The sequence below is a fragment of the Phacochoerus africanus genome, chromosome 6 (assembly GCF_016906955.1).
Source record: "Phacochoerus africanus isolate WHEZ1 chromosome 6, ROS_Pafr_v1, whole genome shotgun sequence".
NCBI lineage: Eukaryota > Metazoa > Chordata > Mammalia > Artiodactyla > Suidae > Phacochoerus > Phacochoerus africanus.
The window spans coordinates 37476439-37502996 of NC_062549.1; the positions used below are offsets into that span (position 1 = coordinate 37476439).

The window sequence follows — 26558 nt, forward strand, 5'->3', positions numbered from 1 at the left end:
TCTCCTTAAAACAGAGATAGGCAAACTATATAGGTTAAATTAGGCCCACTTCTTGTTTTGTGAATAAAGTTTTACTGTAATACAGTCATACCCATTCATTCACATATTATCAGTGGCTACTTCTGTGCTATAATAGCACAATTTAACAACTGAGACAGAGACCATTTGGTCCACAAGGCCTAAAATGTTAGCTATCTGGCCTTTAGTAACATGTCTAGCAACCCCCACCTTAAAGTATTGGTAAAATCTACCTACAGGCATAGCCTTAGTTTGGGTAGTGGTCTCATCCTCCTTAGGGTTTTATATCCATGCTCATCAGGCTGAACACTTCTTTTCAAGGACAGTATTCTTTAAAAGACACGCTGACTTGGGAGGTTCTCCTTTCAAATACTAATTTCCAGTTTCTAGTGTGGATGCCATTCAGCTGCAAATGCTATTATAACAAATTCAGCTTTCAAATGGTTTGGCATCCCTGAATATGTGCACTGCTTCAAACATTCACCTTCACATAGTCTCTGTCTGGTGTGTTAATTACAAATCTTTTCGTGGTTTCTACTTTGAATTTAGCTCAGTGATGCTTAACTTATTTTCTATAAGCTACAGTACTTGTGGTATATTGTTAATTGAGCTCTGCTCTTAGGCAGCTATTTGAAACCACCTCACCGGTCAGTTAATTCTAAAGAACAAATTGAGACCCCTGACCCTTTTAAGGAATCTTTATATAGCTACCTTATTTCCAGCATCATTGACTTGGCTTTACTAACTTCATACTAACTAACCGAATTCATGGCTGACATGCCTCTACTTACCATGCCTTTTTATCCCCAGTCTTTACTGATCCTTCTATATCTCCTCTCAGCATAAGAGGTGTGGCTCTGATACTAAGGTGCTGAATAAAGTTAAATAGATTCTAAGCAAAGTACTTCTAGGAGAAAATTTAATTCTAAGAAATAAGATCTTGACTTCTGAGTTTTTTCCTTTGCTTTATCATCAATATCTTTTCCTTTCTAGAAAACCACAGAAGACCCAAACACCTAATTTTAACATGGCAAACTATGGGTCACAAGTGCTACTATTCCAAGAAAAATATTTTCTCTTTTCAATGTTTTAAATTTCTTTTACTCTTTTCTATGTACTATATGATACATTTTAAAACTCTTCGATTTAGTAGTAGCAGTACTATTAGTGAATCTAAGATTAAGTGTTATACATACAACTGAATTACTTCTTAAAAGAATAAAACAGTGTGTAAACACTGCCATTTATCAAAAATGATACAAAAATATTTTATTTGAACATTCATAGAGCACAACTACAGAGAATATTTTAATGGACACAAATGAAGGAGAGAGAAAAAAAGGAAGGGAGGGAGGTAAGGAAAGGAAAGAAGTCCAATTTCAAAAGCTTTGCTCAAGAGAAAACACAAAAGAAGTGAATAATGATGTACTTACCGGAACTATGGCAGTAGTCCATATATTGTGGAACTTGGACTGTGAAGGCTATCAAATCTGGAGCTAAGAGAGATTCTGGCTTTCTACTCTCATTGAGCCACTTACTGCTATGAAGGTCTTTAGTGTCAGAAGGACCCTGAAGCAATGGAATCAACTTCTCTTTTCCATTGTCACCTGAACAGAAACATTTATGAAAAAGAAAGTCTTATCAAATAAAATAAAGGAATAGCCTGAGGACACGATTTTAAAATATACTAACATCATAATGTAATTCTCCAATTTATACTTTGTAATTTTAGCTGTACATTTTGTTATACTCTAAAAAGTATAACTGATAAAATTAACAGCATGTTTAACTCTTAAAATACTGTTTTAATATTTTGCTAATGAACGTAGAACATGTTCAGAAAAGCTTGTAAAATTAAACATCATGAACACACTGTATTCAATATTTTTCAGTGGAATCTGTACCTCTTTAAACTTATCTAGACATTTAGTTCACATTGGAAAAATTAAATAACAAATAGTTTAGGGAAAATATTATGAAATAAAGTATTGGAAGGAAAGCAAAGTCAATTACGACTTTAAATTGAAAAACAGCTGGGTTTTCAGTTTAATTTTATGACACGACATTTTAATTTAATTTTTAAGTGTCATATATATCTATACCTCCTATTCCACCTCAAAAGTATAAGAATAAACTTCCCTTTAATTTTTCCTCCTTCATAACCATTCTTAAAAGAATGCAAAGATTTTTTTCCTTAAACAAAAATTAATTTATTAAAGTCAAGGAGTATGTATCATCCTGGCACAATTAACAATTTTTTTCAAGTAAAAATAAAAAATTTAAAACCTCTGATTCATAGGAACAATGAGTAAATTCTTGTTTCAGTAACGCTCCTTGTAAAATGCAAGGCCAATTCTCCTATACAGGCAATAAAGTTTTACACGGTCCAGCTGCACATACCTGGGGCTTTGGCACAAATTTTTATTGATCCCATGGTCCCAGAGGCGCATTTGACCAATGATGTGCTGCAGTACTTCAATTCAACATTCTGGATTGAGCCCTCAAGAGTTGGCAAGGGATTCTTAGATTTCACACCTAATAAAAGAAAACTGCAAATGTACTAGCCGATTGAATTTAAATAATTTTTATACTCCTTCACCAAGGCATTTAAACTTAATTATACTTTAATTATCTACCTCAGATGTTCTTACAGTATTTGTGTTAGGTTTCATAGTTTAGTATTTAGGAGGTAAAAAGACGCAATTTTAAAATAAGTAGGCTGAACTGTCATAAATATACTTATTCAAATATTAAATAACTATTTGTTTAAAATGAGAGACTAAATATCATATTTGGTTTTAGAATATAAGGATTTTTCATCTGAAATAAATTTAACTCATAAATTGGATTTCATTTAGGCAGAAGCATTTAATTTAAACAGGAAACTTCCTCCTCAAAATATCTTGGTCAGGTGGGATGAAGAGAGAAACAAGATAGCTCGAAACAGCTCCAAAGTTAAAATACAACAGCTTATAAGCAAAATTGACATGCCATGTGTAACTAAAAGAAACCAAAGGGATTCTATATCAATTAACAAAAAAAGTGGATATTAATGTCTCTACTAAATGCTACTTGCTGAAGGACATAAAAGCACAGAAGGGAACAATTACCATGACATAAATGGTAGGGAAAACTTAATTCAAAAGGGAGAAACTCATTTTGGCCCTAAAGGGTAGGTGATAATTTAAAAGGCAGAGAACCTTAAGAACATTATACTAACATTATTGCAAACCACTAAAATGATGATGATGAACTCTAATCAACTAATATTTACTGGGGGACTTAACCATGTGTTATGTACATATATTCAATCCTTAAAACAAGACTGTAATAAAGATGTCATATTATCCTCAATTTACAAATTGGGAACCAACAGATTAGAAGAGTGAAATAATTTTTGCTCTGCCCTATAGCAGAGAAAGAGCTGAGGTGTTTAACACAATTTGACCCTATCACAGAAAACTACACCACTAATTTCACCTATATTCATGAAGAGTGGCCACTATAATTTCCCTTCTTTTCCTAATCCCACATTTCAATCAAATATATATTTTCCTTCATATGTGAAACTTCTTTAAGCAGAGCTATGTACGAATAATTAAGAAAACCATAAACTTTCTATGATTCTAAAATCTTGATCTCAAATTCTGGTATATTCAAGAAGCCTCATAGTCCTCCAAAAGTCTTCCTGCAATGTGGCCCAGGAAACAGTTTAACTAACATACTATGTGGTTTGCAAGTTAAAGGACATGATCTTGAGGAACACCTTCTCACATACTAATTTTTACTTCAGAAGGACCTGTTAATTTACTAATTTGATGGTTGTACAAACATGTATCAAATGGCTGCTATTTTCCAATAGCCACTACCTCTGTTGTTCCCATTTGAAATGGTATCTAATATCCTCATAGAGTCTAAATCCTATGTACTCACACATTTTTCTATGATTTTATCAGTTTTTATCAGTTATCAAAATCTATCACTCAAAAAACTTAAGCAGAGTTCCTATCGTGGCGCAGAGGAAATGAATCCAACTAGGAACCATGAGGTTGGGGGTTTGATCCCTGGCCTCACTCAGTGAATTAAGTATTCAGCATTGCCGTGAGCTGTGGTATAGATCGCAGACTCAGCTTGGATCTGGTGTGGCTGTGGCTGTGGCCAGCAGCTACAGCTCTGATTAGACCCCTAGCCTGGGAACCTCCATATGCCACAGGTGTGGGCCTCAAAAAGACAAAAGACCAGAAAAAAAAAAAAAAAAAAAACGTAAGCAGCAGTATTTCAGAAATTCAAATGATGCCATCAACATGTATGTAAACATAGCAGCAGTAGCAATAACAGTAGTAGTACTAATTATAGCACATAACATTCACTGAGCACTTACTAAATGCCATGTACTATACCTAATTTCTTTTTATTCATCTCAAAAGAAAAAAAAAACCATCTATTACTATTTCATTTTACATCCAGAAAAACAAAGTTTAGAGAAATAAAGTTTTTTGCCAGGGTCAAGTGGGGAGGCCTGGATCATTTTTGTCCTCATAAGAAAAGCAGCTGAGCTAGCCTGCATATCTAACTTTCACTGTGGATGTAGAAGTTATAATCAGTGGAAATTTTACCCTTCTCCAATCATTGTGGTTAGATGATGAGAGGGACAGGAAATGGAATTATACCCTCATCTAGCTTTCAAGCCCCCAGAGTCAGACTTGCTTCTATGCCAATTTTTTGAAAAAAAAAAAAAATTAAAAATCTAGATAGTGATCAGCAGACAAGAATTACTGAAGCATTCTCTCAAGGGTACTGATGGTTCTAAGAAACAGGAAATTTGAATTCATTTTCTACAAAAATTAAATATATGTGTATACATGGAGTTCCTGTCATGGCTCAGGGGTTAGCAAACCCAACTAGCATCCATGAGGATATGGGTTCTACCCCTGGCTTTGCTCAGTGGGTTAAGAATCCAGCATTGCAGTGAGCTGTGGTGCAGGTCACAGATGCGGCTCAGATCCCACTTTGCTGTGGCATAGGCCTGCAGTTACAGCTCTGACTGGATCCCCAGACTGGGAACCACCATATGCCACAGGTGTGGCCCTAAAAAGACAAAAAGACCAAAAAAAAAAAAAAAAATTTAAATGTGAATAGATCAATATGGCTTTCAAAAAATTTTACAACATTGCTTTTTTTACAGTTTACACCAAGTTTAGGACTCTATCTTGAATTGCAAATGATAGGTCTTTGTTAATCTAATGCATGTGTACATAAGACTCTTATCAGAAGAATCTGACAGGATCTCTTATACATATATAAACCACTTAGTTTTAGACTAATACTGTTAAGAACTTATTTCACATTTTTACGATCATTATGTTTACCAGATAATTTTAAACTTGTTTCAAAATCTGCATAATTTTTCCTTAAGGAAACTTTTTTATAAAGTAATTTTAATGGTAGCAAGCTCAAGACTTTCAAAAAGATGGATTATAATCATCTCTTTACAGACTTCAACAATGGAGAAGAACTGCTAGTAAAAAAATAACCTTGGCAATATAAATTATAGACTTTGAGCCATAACGATGTGTCAATGTATGTTCATCAATTGTAACAAACGTACCATTTGGTGAAGGATGTCAATATTGGGGGAGGCTATGCAGACAGATACGGAGACAGAAATATATGCAAAATCTCATATTTTATCCTCAATTTTGCTGTGAACTTAAAATTGCTCTCAAGAAAACAAAGTATTATTAAAAGTAATATAAAAATAAACTTGGTTTAATTCTACTCTACCATCAAACCAAAATTTGTAAAACACCTCAAAATTTGTAAAACACTAGGAAGGTCTAGGCACTACACAACTCAGGGCACCGTTTACATTGCTTTCTACCTACCTGAATGCTGCTTCCTAAAACTGTGAAAAGAAATCTCCTGTTAGGAGTGCAGTACAGTGAAACAAAAAGATTAAAAGCTCTGAAACTGAAAAAGCAAGGCATCAGGTACAGGCAGCATTACGCATCTACTAGATAGGCGGTTTAAGACAAGACACTATTATTGTTAAATGTGGAGGCCAAAATACTGCAGTTATTGTTCAAGATATTTAACTCTTGGAAATTAGCTGAGGAGTTACCGTCGTGGTTCAGTGGTTAATGAACCTGACTAGTATCCATGAGGATGTGGATTCAATCCCTGACCTCGATCAGTGAGTTAAGGATCTGGCATTGCCATGAGCTCAAATCCCAGGTTGCTGTGGCTGTGGAGTAGGCCAACAGCTACAGCTCCAATTTGACCAATGGCCTAGGAACCTCCATATATCACAGGTGCTGTCCTAAAAAGACAAGAAAGAAAGAAAGGAAGGAAGGAAGGGAAGGAAGGAAGGAAGGAAGGAAGGAAGGAAGGAAGTAGGAAGAAAGAGAAAGAAAAGAAAGAAGAAAGAAAGAAAGAAAGAAAGAAAGAAAGAAAGAAAGAAAGAAAGAAAGAAAGAAAGAAAGAAAGAAAGAAAGAAAGAAAAAGGAAGGAAGGAAGGAAGGAGAGGGAGAAAGAGGAAGGAAGGAAGGAAGGAAGGAATCAGCTGAACTTTATACAAAACTTAATTTGGGGTAAGGTGCACAATTTTGGTAAGATGTACAATCAGCTGACATAAATCAACAGGACAATCACTTAAGATAGTGACAATATCTTATATTTGAAATAATGACTTTAGAAGCCACTCATATACATCTACTCAAATACTGCTATCATGGTCTACTAGAGAGAGAAGAGAGAATCCCTAAGGCTCTGCAACTGAAATACAATTTTACATGCTATATACTATTAATGGAATAATCTAAAAATAAACTGAATTTTTGTAATACAATTTAACATAAAATAATACACTGTTACTTCTTCCCTGTATAGTACTTGTCTAAAACACATTAACCCCTAACACACATTATTAATCCTATGGTGCACCATAAACTCAGATTTTTTTTCCAACACATTTCTTGTCCAACATAATTCTACTCACCTGATAGAAATTTACCCTCCAGTGTTCAGTAATAAATCTACTCCTTTACCAACAAAGAAATGAAAATAAAAAGAGCTGAAGGTGCAACTTTCTTAGAGGCAGGAGCTGTCTTCAAAACATTGGAAGATGGATATTGATGAACAAGTAGCAACGAGATGACTTAAGAGAAAAATGCCCATGGATAATAAAACTAAGAAGCAATTTGATCTGAAATAAACCCTTGAAAGGTAAGAATTAAAGAAGCCAGGTAGTTTGGAGGGCAGGAATGCAGATGAGGCTAAAAAGATGAGCAGTGACTGAAAGTCTATCTAAATGACCATAGATCTTTTGCCTTGATCCACGCAGCCATCCAACTACCACACAATCCTTCTGGCAAAAGACTGAGGGGTTTGCACTGGAGAGATTGAATCATCGGAAGGACACTGAACTAAGGATACAACCAAAGAAAAGGGTGCATGCAAAAAATAGGAGAGTGTCTAAAACTATATATAAATCAGATGTACTGAATGATGAAATGTTTTCTTTTAGTAAGAATTCTGAATGCCAGATTTATAACCTGCAGGAAGGAACTGGAAGGATTTCCCTCTATGAAAACTGGCCAGTCCAAGAAAAAAGAACCAGAGATACTGATAACTGATTATCCCCCAACAAAAAAAAAAATGAGTATGTGTCCAATTTCCCTAAAATGACACCAGCCACTCACTCAATAAGCTCTAACCTCACACACAGGTTCCCAATTGGTTATTTAGTATTTTATTCTACGATAGGAAGGATCATCAGAAATTAGGTAGAAATTACTAACATGAAAGGCAGACATAAAAACAAACACAGAAAAGGAAGTAGGGTAAATAGACAATGCTGGGAATAGAAAACGTTAAGTAATAAGTACTGCTACTACTACTGCTGCTGTTGCTGTTACTGCTATCCTCAGAGGGAGTGCAGAAGGTACTAGAATGAGAACAGCATGTTAAACTTTTCAAAGAACAAAGAACAGCCCTTAAAAATTGAAATCATGATGTTAATTCTTCTTAAATTAATAGAAAGATAGGAAAATAAAGATAAGGGAATCTACCATATAAATTAAAATGAAAAAGCCAAAGAGAATAAAAATGGGAGAAAAATGACCAAAAGGATCACCATAAACAATCATATGTATGAAAACCAAAAGTTCCAGGAAGAACTACTAAAACAAAATAGAGAAAATAATCAAAGAAATAATTCAAAAAGATTTCTTCCAAACTGAAGCACAGGAATTTCAAATTTAAAAGGTATCCATGCATCCAGCAGAACAAATGGAAAAGCAAATATTGGGGCTAAAGAGAGAAGCTCCTAAAAGCTTCTGAGATAGAAAACAGATGCATGAAAACAGAAAAAGACTAACATACAAACATATAACACAAAATTAGAAGGATATCAAACTTCTCAACACAGTATTGGAAATGAGAAGACAACAACAAAGCTATGCTTTTAAAATTCTGTAGGAATATCAGTCACAACCTGCAAATCTCTATATAGACACTCAAACTACCGTTACACATGAAGATAGAATAAAAATTCACTCAAACATGCCAGACCTGAAAAAAAAAGTTTTACTTCCTCTGTTGGAAAGATAACTAGAGAATTGTGCTCCACCACAAAGAGGAAATAAATCAGGAAAGAATAACACATGTGATTCAAGAAACAGGGGATTCAACATAAAAGGTTATTCCAAGATCAACAATCAAAAGAGACTTCAAAACATCTTTATAGTAGGATTAGAAGCAAACAGAGTATATGGAATGGTTGGCCAATGGGAACCTGCTGTATAGCACAGGCAATGCTATCCAATATTCTGTGAAAATCTATATTGAAAAGAATCTGAATTACTTTGTCGTACAGTAGAAATCACAATACTGTAAATCAACTATAATTCAGTAAAACTTTTAAAAAAATAAAAAAGCAAACAGAGACTAAAACAGGAGGAAAGTACACTAAAAGAATAATGACTACAAAATTTAAAACTAATTATCTAATGCTCAGGATCCAAGCCATGTCTGTGACCTAAGCTGCAGATCACGGCAATGCGGACAATTAACCCACTGGGCAAGGCCAGGGATCAAACCCATGTCCTCATAGTTACTAGTCAGTTTCGTTACCACTGAGCCACAACAGGAACTCCCAAAACTGTAATTTAATAAAATCAAACAAAAGGTCATTCAGGACACTCAGGCAGCCAGGACTCAATCTAGATACCCAAAAACGATAAAATCACAGTAAAAACTTTACTATTGGGTGGTGAAGCAGTAGTAAAGTTTTCTGTAGAGGGAAGAGGTAAATTCTTTTAAAATAGCCATTTTAGCGGAGTTATTAGGGAACATTCTACAAAAGAACAATAGCAAAGAGCTTCCAAATGTTGATATTATAGTAAAAACTAAGTATTATTCTATCAAGGGAAGAATAAAAGGAGAAAATGAAAGAGAGGAAGATTTCTCACATGAGAAGAAAGTGGAAGTCTTAACAAGAAAGGTTGGGCAGGCAAGAACAAAGAAGTGTACCAAGGCTCAACAGGTTACAAAGATAGCAAATAGGAGACAGCAAAGTTTAAAAAGCAATGGTTGCTTTGTTATTGCTGCTGATGATAATGATTTTACTGTTTTTAACACGGAAAAGCAGATAAATTGACAGCCTCGAGTTATGCGAAAATCTTAAGTAAATCACTTAATATCTTCAACAGGATATAAAAGATAACTATTGAATTATAACCAATTAAATGGCATAAAACAAAAATTAATCTCAAAAGCAGAGACCACAGTGATAATTAGGTGACAGAACTGAACTTTATTCACAAGAAACAAAATATAGTCTTCTACAGCAAGAGCTTTACTTTCCATTGTTTCGCCCTCACAGCAATCCCTGTCCCTATTGCTGTAGTTTCCAGCAAAAAGAGAGTCAACAGGCATTTACTAAATATCTACAAATCAGCTTCTCTAGTTCTTTTTTTAACATCAACAATGGTAAATAAACATTTGACAAAGACTTAGCTTCCTACTGACAGAATGATGAAAAAAGATGCCTTATATTAACAAAATAAGTCTGCTTCTAACTCTAAAATTTTATGAATCAGTGTCTTGTTCCGACATGTCTTTGTCACACTAGCCACATACATTCTTGGAAAACTAATTTGCAGTATTAGTAAGAATTAATCTACTCCTCTTCAAGGTTACTTAACTTTCCACTGTGATTATAGGTTAGGGAATTTAGACATTTCTGGGTATAAGGAACTAGAAAAATATATATTTTCATTTGGAAGGGGGCAGAGCCTGGTTAGAATACTGAAGAACTTACAAATTCTGAACACAGTCTGGCAAAAGGACTTCAACGATTCATTTTGGCTGGAAAGAGGAAGATCACAAGACTTCAAGGGTTTAAAAGAAGAGAATATCAGATAGTTTACCATAGTACTTCAAATACAACTGATGTCCAAGAACAAAGAATTTTCTTTATCCTGACATTAGCACCAAATATGGAAACTAAAATATTAACAGTGGCAGATCATATCATTAATTTCTTTTCACTTGGATTGCTTTTAAAGATTTATGTTTGTTGTAGCACACTGGGGTTTCATCACAATGCATCTACTCTAGAAATTTACGTTTAATTTTTCTGTTCCAGATTTATGACTCTTATATCTGAAGATTCACATCTTCCACCAATTTTATGGGGTAACAAAAAGTCTTTAAATAATATCCCTCTCCTAGTTTCTCCTTCTAAGACTATTACTAGACCTATATGGAATCCTCTGATTCTAGTGACCAACTCCATTGACCTGTACTTCACATTTCCATCTTTATTTTCAGTGCTGCCTTCAGGGTAATTTCTTTATATCCACCTTTAAGTTCATAGTGTCTCTAGCTGTGTCTAGTCATTCACTCAATGACTTCTTTCCTTTTTTAAATTTTCTAATCTTTATTGACAATATCTGTGCCTTTCTCATATTTTCAACTCTATCTTTTACTTCCTTAATATTTTTTTTCTTTTATTTATGGCCACACCTGTGGCATTTGGAAGTTCCTAGGGGTCTTCTCCTAGGGCTAGGTGTCAACTCTGAGCTGCAGCTGCAGGCCTAAGCCACAACCTCAGCAACGCGGGATCTAAGCTGCGTCTGCAACCTATGCCACATCTTTTGACAAAGCCAGATCCTTAACCCATTGAGTGAACCCATTGATCAAACCAGCATCCTGTTTTTAACCTGCTGAGCCACAATGGGAACTCCTCTTTAAAAATCTTAATCACTTTATACAATTTTTCCAGTTATTACTGAAATTCTAGGAGTCCACATCAGCTATTTGAGGTCTTAGCCCTTAGGGAATTATTTTCAAGTTCTTAGCAATTTTGGATTCTGAGTTACATTTCACAAGGTTTTCCCTTTTAAATATATTACCAGAGTTAAGGGTATAACCCAAAGCAAATATCTGTATTTACTATCAGATACCCAGAGATGTAACCAGTCCACCCAAGATCACATTTTAAGGTAACTTATTGGCTTGATGGTTCTTAAGAGCATGCAGAAATTAAAACTTGACTGATGACAGGACTGTGGTCACAAATTCTCAAGGAAAGAACCTTCTATATTCCCCATCAAAGCCAAAAGAAAGAGTGGGGCAGATTTTTCAAACAATCCATCTTCCCGCTAGTCCTTAGAAGTTATGAGCTTAGAGAAATAAAAATCACTTCCCAATTCCTCCTTTCTTGTCCCCCCATCCAACCTTCTGGTGATTAAAAGCCAACCGTACTGATAACAGGTTACCACTGCCAATTAGGAAAATCAAAGCATGAATTCCTGCTGCTTCCTTCTCTGATTTTCAGTTTCCTCCTTGTTTTTGGTTTTTGTTTTTTTTTCTTTTTGCTTACTTGTAAATTTAGCAATTCACTTAGAATTATATGTTTTATATATTATCCAGCATGACTGTTTATACAGGAAAGATTTTCAGGTTAATTAGTATGCCATGCTACCAGGCATAGAAGTCATATCATGCTGTGCTATGTTTCTTAAGTAAATACAGCTTGTAACTGAATTTTCTCCTCCTTAGGATTTTATCCATGATAGATGTAGAAACAACAAGTACTTTCTGAGGTTAAACACTGCAGGTTATACAGATACACTATACATTATAAACTAGAAAATGTGCTAGTTTAACTACTCTGTTTCCTAACTATAAAGTGGGTATAATTCACTAGCTACTTTACAGAATAATCCTCAGGGCTGAAATAATAAGTGGATGGTGGTTAACAGAGCATTTGGCATTCAATAAATGTTAGCTAGTACATTCTCATTGTTGCTATTACTACAAACAACACAAGCTTAGATTAAGCAAGTTCAGTTTATATACATTAAAGAATAAGAAGTTTCCTGAATGATATAATAGCTGTGTAATCTTGGATTTAAAATCTCTATGGCTGGAGTTCCCATCGTGGCTCAGCAGAAATGAATCTGACTAGTATCCATGAGGACGCAGGTTCAATCCCTAGCCTCACTCAGGGGGTTACGGATCCGGCATTGCCATGAGCTGAGGTGTAGGTCACAGATGCGGCTCTGATCTGGCATTGCTGTAGCTGTGGTGTGGGCCAGTGTCTACAGCTACAATTCAACCCCTAGCCTGGGAACCTCCATATATCTCAGGAGCAGCCCTAAAAAGACAAAAAAATAAAAATAAAAACAAATAAATAAATACATAAAATCTCTGGCTCCGTTTCTTCATCTGAAAAAAAAAAAAAAAAGAGTGGTTGCATTTGATTATAAATGAGACTTTTTTAAGTTTTAAAAGCCAGTGATTGGAGTTCCCGTCGTGGTGCAGTGGTTAACGAATCCGACTAGGAACCATGAGGTTGCGGGTTCGGTCCCTGCCCTTGCTCAGTGGGTCAACGATCCGGCGTTGCCCTGAGCTGTGGTGTAGGTTGCGGACGCGGCTCGGATCCCGCATTGCTGTGGCTCTGGCGTAGGCCAGCGGCTACAGCTCTGATTCGACCCCTAGCCTGGGAACCTCCATATGCCATGGGAGCGGCCCAAAGAAATAGTAAAAAGACAAAAAAAAAAACAAAAAAAAGCAATAAAAGCCAGTGATTATCTGCAGCAGAAGGAGATTAAAGACTGTATGATGGGATGGGATATGGAATGAAGAGCGGTCTTTGAAGGGAGTAATATCGTCATATACGACATCAGTATTTTTTTAAAGGCAAAGAAAAATTACACTAATTAAATAAAACTTTTACTATGTTTCTATACATATGATAGAAAAAATATGGACTAGGTAAAATCAGTGACTTTAGTGAAAGGTGAACAAAATTAAGTCTAAAGAAATAAATATAATTTACAAACTGTTATTACAAGAATAACTTCTGAAACCTTTTATATCTCCCTGTGGCTTCTAGAGCTATAATGTCGGATAAGGAATAATGAACTACTACTTTATGATATAAATAATGAAATGATGCATTATTAGATTGCATTTTTCTTTACACAAAAATTCTTAGTTGAGGAAGTTCCCCCCGGTGCAGCAGGTTAAGGATTCAGCATTGCTGCAGCTGTGGCATAGGTCGTAACTGTGGCACTAGTTCAATCCCTGGCCCAGAAACTTCTACATGCCATGGGTGTGGCCAAAATAATAATTTAGAAAAGTTCTTAGGTGAAGTAATAAATAACACCCAACTACCAGTTACGATCAATAAATATTATACACATACATGAACTTTAAAAAAATAACACTTAGGATGAGAAAATATAATGCTTAGTGAAAAAAGTCCCTGCTTGTTGGATTAGGTATTTCACAACACATATGGGAAGGAAATATATAAAAATAAATTCTCATTAATAACCACTGGTGGAAATATCTAAAGGACTACTATGTAAAAGTCATACTGAACTCCATATTCTGCAGCAAAATTAGGTAAAGAGGTAACACTCTTGGTCAATAAGTTAAGGAAAAAGCAAAACAAACTATGTAGGCATTAGGACAAAAGTGAAATGAGATAATTTAAACATATCAAATAGGAAGCCTAGAAACTCTTTTTTAAAAGCTTACTGTAAACATAAGAGAGAAACTGTGGAAAAGACTTTAATAAAAAATTTTTAAATGTGGATAAGGACTCTAAATGACTAGCTGGCAAAGTTAAAGACATCATAGTAAAGAGCAAAACTATCTTTTAAATTAAGTTAACTATGTGTGTGTGTTAAGAGGGAGTTGGTAAAGAGCACACCAGAAGAAAAATAGATACAACAATTACTACCTCTGCATGGGACAAGATCATTCTTCTTTGCTTAGTTTAATTCTGCCATAAGGCATCTCAATTCTACCACAAAGTAAGACTGCCAAGCTAAGTATCTGACTACTATGAAATTTTGACTCTGACAAGCATTCTTTTAACTGTAAGAACTCTCACTGTATGCAACCAAGATTCATTCTTGCTACTTCAATCACTGACCTCCAAATACAAAATCAAAGGCCCACTACAAATAACTCTGGACTCTTTCTCACTGGGAAGGTCAATTATCGCAGCTGAAAGACTCAAGGTTCGGTCTGTACCTAAGGATGATCATCAGTAGATCATTCGTCATGCATGCACTAACTCTGAGTCACGTCTCATTCATTCACTCACTGATTCTTTTTTTTTTCTTTTTTTTTTTTAACTATACACTACCATATACCAGATGCAGTCTAACGTTATGGGGTAAATAAGACCATTTCAGGTTCTTTTCTTATGAAATACACAATCTAGTGAAAAAGTACTATTGGTCATTAAACCAATAACTACCCAAACATGTACCTATTTAATACTGTGAAAAGTGCTAAAAACGAGAAGTACTGGGTGCTATGAAAACATAAGGAAGGGAGGGACTGAACTAGTCTGAGTCCTAAGAAAACAGCACTTTAGCAATGACAAAGGAGTTAGCCACAAGATGGAACTGGGAAGAATGTTTAACCCCCATGGGATTACTATCTGCCTAGACACAGCGTTACCTGAGGACAGCAAACAGATGGCCAGTGGGGGCATCATTTACTCAAAGGGCCATTCATCTGCATAAAGGTAATAACAGTAATAGGTAAGATCACTGACTACTTAAGTACACAAAACCTGTTAGGAAAAATCATTGTTATAAATGGCATGTAGTCCTATCTGACAGTTTAACATGTTTCTATTTTGATAGCATAAATAACTATTCACAGGGAAAGGCCAAAGACTTATAGAGACTTAAAAAATTTCTTTAACAAATATACTAAAAGTTAATAAATCACTTCATAAAGCACACAGATTATCTGTTGAATGAAGAAACCCATGAATCAGTCAATGAATGGTAAAGAATACAAAAGAAACACAAATAATAAAATGACAAAAGACCAATTTTGCTATAACTAAAGAAAGGTGAGTTAAAGGAAAAGTGAAAATGTAAGCAACAACATTTAATACTGCTGAGGTGTTATTACAACAACCATTACCCTTCATTACCAGATGCATTATATATTCGTGGAATGATGTGAGAGAGCAGTAAGTCTCTATGTTTTATTTGTTTTTTTGCCCTTGCCTGTGGCATGTGGAAGTTCCAGGCCAGGGATCAAACCTACGCCAGAGCAGCAACCACACCAGATCCTAAACCTAATGTGCCACAAGAGAACCTCTATATGCTATTTTTTTAAACTTAGAAACCACAACCAAGCCATTCAGTCCCGAAATTTTCTCTCCAAGAAATAACTAAAGAGAAGGAAAAATGCTTCATAGCAGTATTAATCACAGCAGCAAAAATCAGAAAACATTTCAAATGTCAGAAGAGGAGAATGATTAACTGTATTATGAAATATTAATATCTCATTATCAATGAAACCTATGTTATTTGATGTTAATGTGAAAGTATACAAAATATCTATTAAGAAATGTTAAGAGTTCCCGTCGTGGCATAGCAGAAACGAATCCGACTAGGAATCATGAGGCTTGCGGGTTCAATCCCTGGCCTTGCTCAGTGGGTTAAGGATCTGGCGTTGCCATGAGCTGTGGTATATATAGGTCGCAGATGAGGCTCAGATCTTGCGTGGCTATGGCTGTGGCATAGGCCAGCAGCCTCCAATTAGACCCCTAGCCTGGGAGCCTCCATATGTGGTGGGCACAGCCCTAAAAAGTTAAAAAAAAAAAAAAAAAGAGAGAGAGAGAAAAGTTAAATCACAGTATAACAGAAGATAGTACAAACGATATTACAACTATGAAAACTACACATAGAAAAAATTAGAAATTATACAGAAATTGGCATTACTGTAGAAATAGGAAATTTTATTAAATTTTACATATAATCTAAAAACTGACTTACTAATAAGTTTAGAAGCTTAATTACCATTATAAGTAAGGTTTCACATTAAAGAATAGAGACAAATAATACTCTGTAATAACAGTAGGTAGAATCAGAAGGCAATAATAAAATCCCCTGCTAATTCTGGTGTATATACATTTACTTACAAACAAAAGGAAAGAAGATAAACAGAGGTCAATATGTGAAGTTACAAACAACACAAAGCTTTCCAATAAATAACCCAAATATACAACTTAAATGGTAGAAGATCTCAGAGTCTAAGAAATATATTTTACAACTATGTACAAGAAGAAAAACAGAAATGATAATCCAATCCATACACGAACTGAGCTCTAAATTATTCACAAACCAGTGCAGACCACATCCTTCAAGAACAAACATTACTACCACTGAAGTCAGTCAAAGATCCTGTCAGGTGGCTGAGATACAGTTAAGCTAAAAAATAACAGCATCAACAAACAGACTACTCAAGTCCACATTCACCCTATTCAAACCAAAATGAAACATAATCAAGACTTTTTTTATTACAGCTGATTTACAATGTTCTGTCAATTTCTGCTGTACAGCAAAGTGACCCAGCCCGTACATATGTACATAATATATATACATTCTTTTTCTCACATTATTCTCCATCAAATTCTGTCACAAGTCACTAGAAATAGTTCAGACACTTTTTCTTAGCTCATTATAGAAATAAACCAGTTCCACTTCCAGGAAACAGGGTAGACTTTTCCCGTATTTTTCACGCTAATTAAGGAAAACTTAAAAACCCAGTATCATTATATATAAAACAAAAATAAAGAGCCTTTGAAAAGTGGAAAGAAGGAAGCAGACCAGTTAGGGACTTCGGGAGCCAAAGAAAAACACAGTGGTGAGGTGCAAAGGCTCTGTTTTTGCCTCATACACTCTAGACTTGAAGCTGAAGAAGCCAGCAGCCCAGGAAGGCCAATAGGTACAGACATAAAAAGTCCTAACAAAAGCCTATCCTCCCTGGCCAAAGGACCTGAAATAATAGCATCCTAGCAGCAAGAAAGAAAACTTTTAGATAATAACTGCTCTACTCCAAACAATCACCACAGAAAAAACTGTGGTCTCAACCCACACCAACACTAGCAAAAGTCAATAGGAAGCCCAGACTTCAACTTTCAACATGCTCTAACAGGGAGCTCCCTGGTAGCATAGTGGCTTAAGTATTCAGCATTATCACTGCTATGGCTTGGGTTCAATCTCTGGCCTGGGAACATGGGAGAGATCAAAAAAATTACATGCTCTAAACAAGGAAACCCAAATGTCCCAAATTGGGTAACATGAAAGAAGGCTGAAGAGAGAACCTAGACTTCCAACCCAACTTGGCAATAAGGAGGAAACCTTCAACCTCCCAGGGTAGTGTCAAAGGAAGCCTACCTAGAAGAGAATTAGGACCTTCATTAACCATCAGCAACAATGAGCCACCCTACCACCACCACTCTGGTGTCAGTAGAGATCTTATGGGGAGCAGCAATGAGGCAATCCAACTACTCCAAGCCAGGGAGTTACCCCTGGAGATCTAAATAAGGGCTAGAATCCCAAGATCCAGAAGTTATACTCCTCCACCCCCCATTTGGGTATCAATGGAAGCCAACTGGAAATGCTGAACTTCTAACTCCACCTGACAGTAACAAGGGAGCATGTCTCCTTCCACAGCTGGAGCATTATCAGATGAAGCAACATAAAACAATGTTTAAATAAGATCTAGAGTCTCAGAAAACAATATCTAAATTTTCAGAATTCAATCAAAAAACCAAGATCCCAAACTGAAAAGACAATTCCTAGATACCGCTGAGATGACAGATATGTTCGAACCATCTGACAAAGACTTTCAAAAAGTCCATCATAAAAGTGTTTCAAATAAATTAATTAAATTAAAAATAAATTAAATAAAGGTAAAAAATAAAATACCATTTTTAAAAGTGTCTTCGCTTTTTTGCCTTTTCTAGGGCCGCTCCCATGGCATACGGGGGTTCCCAGGCTAGGGGTCTAAGCGGAGCTGTAGCTGCTGGCCTACACCAGGGCCACAGCAATGCAGGATCTGAGCCACATCTGCAACCTACACCACAGCTCACGGCAACACTGGATCCTTAATCCACTGAGCAAGGGCAGGGACCGAACCCACAACCTCATGGTTCCTAGTCGGATTCATTTCTGCTGCACCAAGAGGGGAACTCCCTGAAAGTGTCTTATAAGCAATTTTAAGTACACCTGAAACAAATTAATAATTTAGAGAAGAAGGAAGGGAGAAATGGAGGAAAGAAGGATATAAAAAAGATTCAGATAGAAATTTTAGAAATGGAAAACAGAAATAAGAAACTCTGCAGACAGGTTCAATATTAGAGTGGAGAAGATAAAGGAAAGACTCTCTAAACTGGAAGATAGCACAAGAGAAATTATCCAATTTGAACTATACAGAAAATAGAAAGAAAAAAATGAACAGAAACTCAGGTACCTGTGAGACCATAACAAAAGATCTAACATTCATGTCATCAGAGTCCCAGGAGGAGAGGAGAAATGTGGGGCTGAAAAGTACTTTAAGAAATAAGTATTGCCTAACACTTCTCACATTTGGCAAAAGACATAAACCTGAAAATTAAGAAACTTGAGCTAACCCCAGAGTAATCAAAGAAATCAAAACACATTATAAACTTCTAAAAACTAAAGGCAGAGAAAAAAAAACCTTGAAAGGAGTAAAAGAGAAATGACACCTTACTCATAAAGGAAAAATATTTCAATGACAGTAGATTTTTAAATTAGAAACCATAAGGTCAAGTAGGAAGTGGCACAATATTTTTCATCAGCTGAAGATATCAGTCAGGTTGAAAGGTAAAACCAGACATTCTCAAATGAAAGAAAACTAAAAAAAGTTTCTAACCAGGAGGTCTTCCCTAAAAGAATAAAGTAAACTCTCCAACCAAAAAGGACAAAATAAGGATTTCTGGAATATTAGGGAAAAAGGATGAACAAAATAAGCAAAAACAGAGTACATATATCAGACTGTCCTTCTTCCCCCAACCCCTTTTCTAGTGCTGCACCTGCAACATATGGAAGTTCCTTCCCAGGCTAGGGGTTGAATTGGAACTGCAGCTGTCAGCCTACGCCACAGCCACAGCAACATGGGGTCAAAGCCACCTCTACAACCTAAGCCACAGCTTGTGGTAATGTGGGATCCTTAACCTACTGAGCAAGGCCAGGAGTTGAACCTGCATCCTCATGGATACTAGTCAGGTTCTTAACCCACTGAGCCACAATGGGAATTCCCAGACTATCCTTCTTTTCTATAGTTTTGAGGTGTATGTTAAATGTTGAAACAATGGTAATATCTGGTGTGGTTCTCAAATCAGTATTGAGGAAACCTTTAAGATAATTGTATTATACACAGGAAAGGGTAAAGAAACAATGGTAAGTATACTCTCCACATATGAGTTGAACTAGAAAAATGATGATACCAGGAGACAGTAGATATATGAAATGTAGACCCAAAATAATCACCAAAAAAGCTTGACAACAAGGTATACTCAAAATAATTACATATAAATCAAAATGGAATTCTAAATAATGTTCAAGGAACCAAACGACAGAAAAATACAGAGATTTCGATCAGAAAGCAAAAACTAAAAACTGAAATAACAGACTTAAGACCTAACCAACCAATGGCTACATTAAATATAAATGGTCTAAATCTAGGAATTAAAAGACAAGATTGGCAGACTGGATTAAACATGACCCAACCTTATCTACAAGAAATTTACTTCATGTTGAAGTAAAAGAATGGAAAAAAAGAAGGTCACGCAAATATTAATCGAAAGAAGGCAGAACACAGCAAGACCCCACTTCAACCAGCTAGACAGGTGAAGTTGAAAAGAGAAAATAACTATCATTGGTGAGAATGTAGGGAAATTTTAACACTCACACATGGCTGGTCAGAATATAAAAAGATGCAGCTATGATGCAAAACAATTTGGCAATTCCTCAAAAAGTTAAACATAGAGGTAACATATGAATGAGCAAGTCTAGTCCTAGGTAAATACACAAGAGAAATGAAAACATATGTCCACAAAAAAGCTTGTACAGAATGTTCATAATAGCATTGTTCTTAATAATCAAAAAGCATAAACAACACATGCCCATCGACTGATGAATGGATAAACAATATGTAGTACATTAAGGAGTACTATTCACTACAAAAATAAGTACTGATACATACACAATATGGAGGACCCTAAAGAACATCATGCTAAGTGAAATAAGTTAGATGGAAAAGGTCACATGTTGCATGATTCCACTAACAGGAAATATGAAATAGGTAAATCCATAAAGACACAAAACTTAGGAGTTCCCGTCGTGGCTCAGAGGTTAAAGAATCCGACTAGGAACCATGAGGTAGTAGGTTCCGATCCCTGGCCTTGCTCAGCGGGTTAAAGATCTGCTGTTGCTGTGAGCTGTGGTGTAGGTTGCAGACGCGGCTCGGATCTGGCATTGCTGTGGCTCTGGTGCAGGTGGGCAGTTATAGCTCTGATTAGACCCCTAACCTGGGAACCTCCATATGCCACAGGAGAGGAATTAGAAAAGGCAAAAAGACCAAAAAAAAAAAAAGACAAAATTTAGTGGTTCACAGGGGCTGGAGTTAAGTGGGAATGGGAAGTTACTGCTAAAAGGATAGAGGGTTTCTTTTTGGGTGATAAAAAATGTTCTAAAACTATACAGCAGTGATGGTTGCAAAACTTTAAGAATATAATAAAAACCCCTCAGTTGCATACTTTAAAGTGCCTAAATGGTAAATGTTGTGTTACGAACTTGTATGTGTAAATTTAATCGCAATGTTTTAAAAAAGCAAGAATGCTTATATTAACATCAGATAAAGTAAACTTTAGAGAAAAAAAAAGTACCAGAGTAGATATTCCAAAATAATAGTGATCCTAAATGTATATAAACTAACAGAGCTGCAAAAACTGTAGCACATAGCTGATAAAAAGAGGAATAAACAAATTCACAATTCTAACTGGACATTTCAACACCTCTCTTAACAACTGACAGAAAAACTACAAGAGTATCGACTAAGATATAGAAGATGTCAAAAAACACTATCATTACTATTGGTATTACAGAACAACAAAAAATAAACATTCTTTTCAAATGCCTATAGAATATTTAATAAGAGAGACCATGTAATTCTGGGCCATAAATGAACTTCAAAAAGTTACAAGAATTGAAGTCAACAGAGTTTCTTCTCTGACTACCAGTGATTCAAATTAGAAATCAATAAGTGTAAACTATTACATTTAGAATGGATAAGTCAGTGAGGTTCTACTTTTATAGCACAGGGAACTATATCCAATCCAATCTGTTGGGACAGAACATGATGGAAGAGAGAATGAAAAAAATATATATATAAATATATGTATGACAGGGTTACTTCACTGTATAGAAGAAAGTGGCACATTATAGATCCACTATACTTTAATAAAAAATAAAATAAAATTTTAAAAAACTAGAAATCAGTAAGAATAATACAAGAATATCCAATTACTTGGAAATTAAGCAGATCTAAAGATTCGACAAGTCACAAGAGGAAACTCAAGAAAAATTTAAAACATACACTGAACTGAATGAAAATACAATATATTAAAATTGTATCAAAACACAACTAAAGCAGTGCAAAGAAGAAATTTTACAGCACTAAATGTACACACTGGAAAAGTAAAAGTCTCAAGTCAATAATCTAGGTTCTCACCTGAAAAACATAAAAAAAGAGAAAGATAAACCCAGCACAAGTGAAGGATATAACAATAACAGCAGAGATCAATGAAGCTGATTTAAACTGTTCTTGTTTTTATTTTTATGGCCGCATCTGCAAAATATGGTCATTCCCAGGCTAGGGGTCAAATCAGAGCTGCAGCTGCCGACCTACACCACAATCACAGCAACAGAGGACCCGAACTGCATCTGCAACCCATGCCACAGCTTGCAGCAACTTGATCCTTAACCCACTAAGTGAGCCCAGGGATTAAACCCACATCCTCACAGACACTATGTCAGCTTCTTTTTTTTTTTTTGTCTTTTTGCCATTTCTTGGGCCACTCCAGCAGCATATGGAGGTTCCCAGGCTAGGGGTCGAATCGGAGCTATAGCTGCCAGCCTACACCACAGCCACAGCAATGCGGGATCCAAGCCGTGTCCGCAACCTACACCACAGCTCACGGCAACGCCGGATCCTTAACCCACTGAGCAAGGCCAGGGATCGAACCCGCAACCTCATGGTTCCTAGTCAGATTCATTAACCACTGCGCCACGACAGGAACTCCTACGTCAGCTTCTTAACTCACTGAACTACAACAGGAATTCCTGAAAATTTTTTTTAAATAATTAAAATTGACAAAAATTTAGCAAAGCTAGTAAAGAAAAAAAAGAGACTATAAACTACCAATATCAGGAATGAAACAGGGTATCACCACAGACTGCAAGCACCAAAAGGTTAAGAAGAAAATACCACAAGTAAAAATTCTGCAAAAAGAATGTAATAACTTTGATGATATGGATCATTAAATCAAGAAAAATCTAAAAACACTCACAAAGGGTAAATCTCCAGGGACAGCTGGAAAGTTACACCAAAACTTTGAACAAGTATTAATATCCCTTCTACAGTTCTTTCCAAAACACAGAATAGGAAGAAACACTTCCCATTTCATATTATGAAGCCAGAATTACACTGATTCTAAAACAAAGACATTGCAAAAAGGAAGACTAAACACAATATTCCTCACTAATATACATGTGAAAATATTTCACAAAACATTAGAAAATGAAATTCAGCAATGAGTTTGTGGATATATAAAATATAAGTAAACATATCATGACCAACTGGGATTTATTCTAGGAATGGATGTTCAGTTCAAAACTGGAAGATCAATGTAACTCACCATGTTAACAGGCTAAAGAGAAAAAATATAATAATATCTATTGATACAGGAAGATGCATTTGACAAAATTCAACAACTCATAGAAAACTTTCAGGAAAAGAGGAATAGAGAAGAATTTCCTTAACCTGAGAATGACCATCTACAAAAACACCTAAAGCTACTTGACGGTAAAAAAGTGAATGTTTTCATGCTAAGACTGGTACAAAGCCAAGGACATCAGCTCTCGCCACTGCCATTCAAAATAATGCTGGAAGTTCTACCTAGCATAATAAGAAAGAGAAATAAGCGGTACAGATAGAAAAGGAAAATACTGGAAATGACCCATATGTCCTTCAATAGATAATACTTAAACAAACTGTGATATATACATACCATGGAATATGATGCAGCAATAAAACTGAACTACTGATACACACAACTTAGATAAACATGTATTATGTAATATCATAGTATGCCCAGAATAGGTAAATCCATAGAAACAGAAGCCAGATTAGAGGGAAGGCGGCAGAGGAGAGATTGGGCATGATTATTACTTAAAGGGTATAGGGTGTTTTTAGGGAGTGATGAAAAGTTTTGCCACATTGTAAATATACACTGAATTGTTTACTTTAAAACTGCTGTTTGTTATGTGAATGTCACCTCAGTAATACAGAGAGGAATTCCGGTTGTAGCTCAGTGGGTTACAAACCCAACTATTATCCATGAGGATGTGGATTTGATCCCTGGCCTCACTCATTTGGTTTAGGATCTGGAGTTGCCTCGGGCTGTGGTGTAGGTCACAGATGCGGCTTGGATCTGGCGTTGCTGTGACTGTGACAAAGGATAGCAAGTGCAGCTCCAATTTGACCCCTAGCCTGGGAACTTCCACAAGCTGCACCTGCAGCCCTAAAAAGCAAAAAAAAAAAAAAAAATAGAGAAAGAGAGGAGAGGAAAAAAACAATCAATCCATCCGTCTAGAGAGTATTTAAAAAGAAAACCCACTGGTTCACATATTTAAAACCTAAAAGAAATATGAAAAACACCTATTTACCACCCTGTCTACCTCCATTTTATTTTATGTTTATGAAAATTCATTTGCAGAAGAGTGTTCAGTGTTCAAACTGTAAACAGGTGCTTGTACTAAGAGTTGAAGAGAAATATATGGGCATTTGTATGTGTAGGTGGAATGACTATAAATCTTTATGGACTAATTAATATACTTTTTATTCCTTCACGATGCTCAGCAACTAGATGCTATCCTAAAAAGTTATTTTACATTCCAAAAATTTATTGAATTTTGATGCCTATAAAATACTCTGTAGTTCTTGAAGAACTATAAAGAACTAAAAACTACAGTGAAATAGTATTTGAGAGTTTCTTCAAAAATACTCTTAAAATGCATGTTTATATCTTTAAAAAATTAACTTTGGTTAAGTGGCATTTCTTTAAAATTAACTAGATAAAAAAAAAACTAGAAAATTATTCCTGTGTCTCTGAAAATAATTCTTCATAAGCAAGTCAGAGACAAATTTCATGTACCATACAACAGTTATACTGATAGGTTATTACATCAAGAGAATTATTAACCATCAATCCCTGACTCATTCAAGAAATGTTTGCAAAAATACTTTTAGCCTCTTTATCTGGTCAAAGCAATGCAAGCTAAGGGGTGTCTGTACAAACCAATCATCTCACCAGCAGTTTTATATTTTTTAAAGCCTCGTATAAAAAGCACCTGCCTAAAGTGAGTAACGAAGTTTTATATTCATTGCACTTAGGAACAGTGTATGTAACCTATTCCGTTTTCCTCCCTGGTGGAATATATTTCAGCTTATATTGCACAACACATTACCAATGCATATAAAGACTCTCTGATCAGCCATTTGGCCTTCAGTCAGCAACCTGCCGGAGTGCTTCAGGTTTTTTCCTTGCCCTAAATAACATATTCCCTTTAGTCATCAACTCAAAGGAAAATCTTTTTAAGATGGCAATCTTACTTTCTTAATAAATATATAACACATGGATGTGAACTAACCATATTTGGAATACAAGTGGTGAGATACAGTCTTTGAACAAAATTTATGCAGTAATATTTGAAAGCTAATTGAATATATCATTCCAGGGAAATATAACAGAAGCCTATATGGGATGTTTTCATGTCTGTTTTCTCTCCTGAACAACCAAAAATTTAAAAATTACTATAACCACACTAAAAACAAAAGTGAAGTTAACTTTACACATGAAAGGCTTGGAAGTAGGGCTAAACTTTTATTAAAATTGGATCGCCCATATATCTGCCAGACCCCAAAATATTTTCAAGACACAGATATCCCAGTCACTGTCAAAATTTCCTGAAATATAAAACTAAATTTTCAAAAGAGTAACAATGATGAAAAGGTGGTATGGTATTTTATAGCTGAGCTAGATCTAAAACTCAAGAACAACTGATAGAGTAATGAAGACTGAAAGGAATTAGAGAAATGGAGGGGAAAGGAGATTTACCATAATTTTAAAATCATGTCTTGGTAATACAAAATACTAAAATATCTATTTTAACATTTTGCAATATTACATTTGAATAAGTAAATATTAAAGAACTGAAAGTATGCAAGACAAAAACTCCTCACTCCCCCTTGCTGGTACCCTCATGTGATAATCTAAGGCCAATAGTTTGCATCAATAAATGAATATTTACTTAGATCCAACTATGCAAAATTAACTATACTAAGGGTTAAGGTATTCAAAGCCTATAAAATATGACAGCTGCCCTCCTATAGCTCACAATCCATTAGACAAGAAATGAAAAGATAACCAAAAGTTTGGCCAATTCACCAATTACCTCAAGTATTAACACGACTTCTAGGAAACTGGCTAAGCTGTAATAATCAGAGCTCAAATCTGAAGCAAGGTTTGGCAAATTTTTTTTCTATAAAAGGCCAGATAGTAAATACTTTTAGGCTTCGTGAGCAATAAGGTCTCGGTTGCACTTATTTATTCAACTCTGTTACTGTAGTATAATAGGGCCATAGATAACAACTAAACAAATAACTAAATAACCATGGCTGTGTACCACTGAAAAAAGAGACAGTGGGCTATATTTGGCCTATGGGCCATACTTAGCCAATCTCTGTTCCAACACAGTTGTTCTCAACCCTGGATCCACATTAGATCGACACAAAGAGTTGTTTGGGTTTTTTTTTAAATGACCGACATCCAAGCCCCACTCTCAGAGACCTCCAAAGTAAGAGTTCACTGTGGCCTGCAAAACAGTATATTTTAGAAG

At 35.5% G+C, this 26558-nt stretch overlaps 1 protein-coding gene across 9 annotated transcripts in view; it reads right to left on the reverse strand.

Annotated features, from left to right (window-relative positions):
* The window catches only part of VPS13B (vacuolar protein sorting 13 homolog B), a 717975-nt gene that overhangs the window by 528798 nt on the left and 162619 nt on the right, over nucleotides 1-26558 (reverse strand). For all 9 annotated transcript variants that reach the window (XR_007135424.1, XM_047783533.1, XM_047783534.1 and 6 more), the window contains exons 18-19: nucleotides 2419-2553; nucleotides 1452-1625 (exon numbers count right to left, since the gene is read on the reverse strand). Coding sequence is in view for 8 of the 9 variants with exons in the window: in XM_047783533.1 (XP_047639489.1) it covers nucleotides 1452-1625; nucleotides 2419-2553 (309 nt within the window). In the remaining variant the exon portion in view is untranslated. The remainder of the gene's footprint in view (nucleotides 1-1451; nucleotides 1626-2418; nucleotides 2554-26558) is intronic.